Source organism: Teleopsis dalmanni, chromosome 2 (genome assembly GCF_002237135.1).
Source record: "Teleopsis dalmanni isolate 2A chromosome 2, ASM223713v2, whole genome shotgun sequence".
NCBI classification, from domain to species: Eukaryota; Metazoa; Arthropoda; class Insecta; order Diptera; family Diopsidae; genus Teleopsis; species Teleopsis dalmanni.
In genome coordinates, this window is record NC_051847.1 from 97043221 (window position 1) to 97049595 (window position 6375).

The 6375-nt window shown below is 31.1% G+C and overlaps 1 protein-coding gene across 1 annotated transcript; it reads left to right on the forward strand.

Moving 5' to 3' along the window:
- The first annotated feature begins 527 nt into the window (after positions 1-527).
- Positions 528-5458, forward strand: LOC119683138 (aquaporin AQPAe.a-like). Its single transcript, XM_038096749.1, has 3 exons — positions 528-738; positions 4202-4760; positions 4838-5458. Exons 1-3 carry the CDS (start codon positions 710-712, stop codon positions 5048-5050), a joined length of 801 nt encoding a protein of 266 aa, XP_037952677.1. The 5' UTR covers positions 528-709; the 3' UTR covers positions 5051-5458.
- The last annotated feature ends 917 nt before the right edge of the window (positions 5459-6375 follow it).

The window sequence follows — 6375 nt, forward strand, 5'->3', positions numbered from 1 at the left end:
CTTTAGATACAATCGTAACTTCAAAAATTTTTGTGTCGGGAAATTCGCAATTCTCCAGCAGTATTGCCCAATACTTCGGATTGTTGACATTTATCTGCTGTGATTTAAAGATAGCCAACCAAACAGGCGTTCTGATATCGATAAGACTTCTCTCTATGTTAAAAATTTAAAAAAATTAAAAAGAATTATTTTCATAATCAACGAACAATTTTTAATAATAATAATAACAATAACAATAACAACAACAACAACAACAATAACAAAAACAATAACAAAACAAAGCAAAAGCTCAAAACAAACAATATTTGAACGGAAAATCAAAATCAAAACCAAAAAACGAAACCAGAGTGACTGATATGAGCAGAACTGGTTGATAGATCTCCGAAAGAGGGTTAAAAGTTTTGCCGGCAAGATTGGTAAAATCATTTGCAGTTTAAATTTTGACTTCAAATCGAAAAGACGGAAGCAAGCTTTCATTCAAGAAACCATAATAAATTATTAATATTGTTAATAAAATAAATGTTAAATTAAATTAAATTAATTTGAATTAAATTGAGTTGATTTGAGTTGAGTTGAACGGAACTAAGTTTGAGTGAGCGAACAGAGAATTCGAATTCGTTTTCGTTTTCGATTTTGATTTATTCAAACACTTTTGGCAATAAAACCGAAAATAAATATATAATTAACATTAATCAAAAGAACAATTTTAATGGAGCCGGGCAACAAATCCACAACAAGGTACGTGCACTGCTACGAAATATTTTTAAGTTCAAAATCACAGTTTAGTTACATGAAAACGCTTCGAAAAAATAAAAATATCTCGGAATTCAGCCGATTTTATATTTGGTGTTAGTTGCATTTCAAATTAGAATGCGACTCCAATGCATGGAAGCCGGTTTTTGTGCCAGAGCATTGAACAGAGAACAGTGACAACTTGAAAATATCACACTTGAAATCTCTCTACATACTCGTATACTTTTTATGAAAACCATTACAATTCATTAACATACCAAAATTTAAGTTAATTAACTGCTTTTTAAGCCTGGCTTCAGCCGGGCCTTAACTTCGAAATTGGCCAGCCTCAGTATGAACAAAGAAAACTCTTGGAGAGGAAAATATTTTTCTAGCTTGGAAAAAAAAACTGCTATCAATCAACTGATGGCTAATGACATGACTAGGTATCTTGACAAATGTGTGTTCACATTATCACAACCTTACATGACTTTTAACCAATTTAATGATACTTAGTTATAAAAAATTGTGAGCTTTTCTTATCGAATACAAAAACATTTAATGAAATTTAATTGAACAAGTTTCGAAATAAACAATAATCATAATCCAGTAACGGCTGCGAAACACTTTACAACTCACAACATGAAGTTTCGAACTCATACACAGTACGAGTATGTCAAAGTAATCTCTACAATATCGTTTGGTTTAAGTTTTATTCTATAAGTGAATTATTTTCAAGATGAAGCCAGTACAAGTAAGTTGTGTACCCAATACCTTCATTTTAAATAATTGTCACATTCTTAGTGATATCTGCATACACTTACAAAGTCAGAGCTCCAAACTAGTTATCATCAAAGTATCGTTTTAGTACGAAGACAACAAGAGTATGATGGATTCTATACCATTGCTTCTTACAACAATTATAACAGTGGTAAAAATTGGTTAAATTGAAATCTATCTAGTCAAAGTGTTTACAAGTCCATATCATATCATATCCCAACAGTTTTAAACCAACAAGTATGCTTTCTATCATATATATGAATACGATAAAGCAAACACCTTCAATTTTCTTAAATCATTGCATTAGTTGCCATTTTGATTTCATAGTTGTCCCTATCTTTCAAGGATATAGGTTTTATTTATCTCAATAAAAGGCAACAACTCGCTCTTATACATGACACAACATTCCACTTTTAATAACTGAATAACTGAATACTTTGTATTCGCCTCTCTGATATGTGGCAAAAACACAGCAAGTCGCTTGCTTAAGGTCGCTAAGTGACATATTAGCATCACAGCTGCAAACTGTCAAATATTGGAGTAAATCTGATATAATGCAAGCAAATTATATAAAAATAATTAATTAATATAAAATTAAAAATTAAAATTAATAATTAACTAAAAGCAATCATGAAACGTAGAAAGCTTTGAAATTTCCTTTTACAACAAAATTATCAAATCTCAGAATGGTTACAGGCTCCTCGGGGAAATATGCAGATCTGAGGTCAATTATTGTCTAGTCTAATGAAGTGATAAACAATAATCCAGTCAAGGCGCAAAGAGGGGTTTTGTAGAAACCTCGCAGTTAATAGAGAGTAAAAGTGCTCAGGTGCACTGACTCAACTCAACATATATAATAGTTTGATTTATCTAAGACTGAATGAGTATTAATTTGTTAGCCACTAATATGTTAAAAAATTTCCACTTCCACAGTTTTCAAATTTGTAAAACTTTTTTATTTTGTTTGAGTTTTGACATATGATTGGAATATTCGTTGAAATTTCCCATGAAGATCACTAATCGCTTTGGTAACATTTTTCTCTAAAGTCGCTAAGATGTTCAGCCACTTCATAACTAGTCGCTTGGATAGAGAAAGTAGTGGTGTTGTTTTGCGCACAAATTAACGATTTTAAGCAAGCGATTTGTTGTTTTTTTGTCACACTTCAGAGCGGTCGAATTCACTTGTATATATTATATATATTTTTATATATTCTATATTAATTTTTTAAGGTCATTTATTATTATCGTCATTTATTAGTACTATTTGTCATAAGCTTCACATCACGAAATGAACTTTCCTATATCCGTGTCTCTGCATGTCTCTCTGCAAGAGTCTGCTATGAGACTATTTCCAACGACTGCTACTGTGACTATGGGTCAGATAAATAAGAGAAAAATATCATTAGTCTATTCTGTTAATATCCACCACTTGGCAGAAAATGTGTATATGGTATATATAGGGTCATTTTTCTCAATTGTTTCTACGTTAATCCTAGTAAAGATATTAAGAACAATGCCCGTTTGTTTCAAATTGTTTTACCGATGTTTACTCATAACTATGGTATCACAATGGGTGCCTTATTAAAAACTTAAAAGAACCACGTATTCTGCATCTTGCTTATGATGTTTTTTTTAGAGGTTATGTAGTCATCAAAGTGCAGTATCATATCTTTCCATAGGAATAAGGGATCTGCTAAGGGCTTTTTATTATTTGTAAAACGGCTATTATTCTTAAAACTTATGCAAATTTTAAATTGTACTTGGTTCAAAAATTTTGTGGTAAATTGTTCGATACATTAAACATATTAAATATATAATATAAAAAATTTAATTATATATTTATAAGCGTTGTACTTTAAATTTTCGATGTTATATATAGAGAAGACCAAATTGTTATGTTTACTCTTACATTGGGTCTTAAAATATAATAAGTCACTAAAAATTTCAAATATCATATATAATATATCGAATGATATATGTATTTTCCGAAGTTATATTAAATATAATTTTTTTATGAAGCGATCTGTTCAGTTTTATTGAAACTTCGATTGGGAAAATTCTGTGTTTCTGAAAGACCTTTCCAATATGCGTAGATGGATTCATTGCATAAACGTAGGGTGAATTCGATATTGAACGAACTGCTATTATTATTTCCTGTACTTTACTTAGTTAATTGCGGTTGCGTTTCATGTTAATTGACGGGACTTTTTACAGCAACGAGTTTTGTTGAATTCAAATCTGATACATATGATTGGAACTAAAAAAAATGTTAAGCTACTCTGTGGCCTTTGAACTAAGTAATTCACTAAAGTTGATATTGTAATTTTACATACAGATAATATATACGATATATTACCATATATATGATATATAAAACATATAACATAGATATGTTGAATATATAAAACTTCTCGAAATACTCTAAACAATTTCTGAATACCTCGTATAGCTCTTGATGAAGAATTAAATCAATATTTGAAGGATAGATTCTATTATTGATTTTTAGTACATTTTTCTTCAAACAAATGCAACTGCACTTAATGCAACTGCACTTAACAAAATATTCGATGTTAATAAAAGCTTATAAAATCAAGTCCAAATTATATTATATTCAATAACTCTATTAAAATAGTTAATTACCTTAATTATCTACTTTTTATTAAAAACTATATTTATTTTTTATTTACAGTTGTTTGGAACGCTTGAAAATGAAGGGTGCCGTTATAGACAAGATCTCCTCTTTCTTGGGTGAATTGGTCGGCACGGCCATACTCGTATTTTTGGGCTGCATGGGTTGTGTGAAAAATGATTCTTTTCCCAATAATCATTTGCAAATGGTACTAAATTTCGGTTTGGTCATTATGATTGCAGTACAGTGCTTCGCCTGTGTCTCTGGTTCTCATTTAAATCCCGCAGTCACATTGGCCGCTTTTATATATAAAATGATTTCGTTACCAATGGCAGCTGTCTACGTAGTAGGACAAATGCTAGGCGGTTTCATTGGGTATGGTTTACTGAAACTTGTGTTGCCGGACAGTGCAATCAATGTAAAAGGAGCAGAACATGGCCTCTGTGTAACAGTGGTACATGACGATCTTACTGGTGCACAAGGTTGCGCTATTGAAGCCATAATCACTGGAATTTTGGTTTTAGTTTGCTGTGGCGTTTGGGATCCACGTAATGCCAAATTCCATGATTCCGTTCCAATTCGTTTCGGTTTGGCAGTTGCCTGCTTGGCTTGCTCAGGGGTAATTTATTTGTTTTTTTATACAAAAAATGCTAAATACCATTGTACTTATGTATTTAAAAATATTTTTGATTGCAGGGACCATTCACCGGTGCCAGCATGAACCCCGCCAGATCATTTGCTCCTGCATTGTGGAACTTTGATTTTACAGATCATTGGGTTTACTGGGTTGGTCCATTGATAGGCTCAGCAATCGCTGCATATTCTTTTAAAATTGTCTTCAGACGTGAAGCACCCGAAGAAAAGCCCAACAACAAACTTCGCGCCATGGAAGAAGTGCCACTCTCCTAAAGTTATTGCCAAAGAACAAACTATTGCCAATGCAGTTCTCAACGAATAATTAAGAGAACTCATCTTAAAGAAAAAAATAAAAATAACAATAATACTTATGTTACAATTCTAGCACTTAAGTCCACAAAGAATTTTGCACATAACCTTTGTTGTTATGTTAGTTTAAATAAAAACAATTATAAAGATTTAAGCAAATTATTACTAAATAAAAAAGTAAATAGAAATTTAAAATCCAGGCCTATTCGTGCGCAATTGTGGCCTTTAAGACACAATCAGCGACATAAAAATATGTAAAAAATTAACTGAATTGTTTCATTGTTACATTGTTACATTTAACAAACTCATTAACCCTAATATTTTGGAATATTTAATATAACAAGCAAATAACATTAATACAATATTTATATGTAATTATTTTGTAAGAAATATTTGCAATTATTGAATAAATTTGTTATAAAACTTTAAATGTTCACCCTTACACCATATCTCTTCCCAAAGTTCGGTTAAGTAGAAACGATGATCCCAATGATATAAGGAGCACAATGACCCATTGTGTTGTTGTAAAAAAGTCAATAGATTTAAGGAGAAAGTCTTACAAAAGACTAAAATCCTTTCAAAACATTATATTACTATTTTCAATCCGCTGATAATGCTAGAGATCTACTTCTGCATCTTGGTTCATTATATAAACGCTCAAAACGAAGAGGATTTTATAATATTTAAATCCCTAATAATGATAAAGTCAAGCACTTTTTTCCCCTTCTTAATAGCTGCAGGAAATGTCATTAAAGATATATTCAATTTCGTTATATGGTTGCCTAATCGACGATGACCCATCAGAAGATCGATTGTAAAACATATGCGTTACAGAAACATATTTATGAGATGACTATATTTTTTCTTTTTATTAGAAAACAACTGGTTCGCAGATATCTACATATTTCTATTAGTCCCGCCAGTGAGTCCACTGTAAAACTTATGTCTTGACAGAGCATCTTTATGAGATTGTCACATTTTTTCCATTTACTAAAAGCCAACTGGCTCACAGATGTCTCCGTACTCCTTTTTCTCCTTGCCATATTGAATTAAATTATTTAAAACAAAATTTTTTCAGTAAATGTTTTCGTGATGCTAGGGATGTACCAAGATGTTCTCAATGTGTTTCTAGGACATATTGTTAGGCTAGTTCTTTCGCTTTGCAATGACTTATGATATCTTAATGACTGAGAGTCCAAAGAAGAGTAATAATGAACCACATTTATATCTCGATTTAAGATAAGTTAAGTAGTAAACATTTTTGCAAAAAAAGTTATTGAAATTCCGTT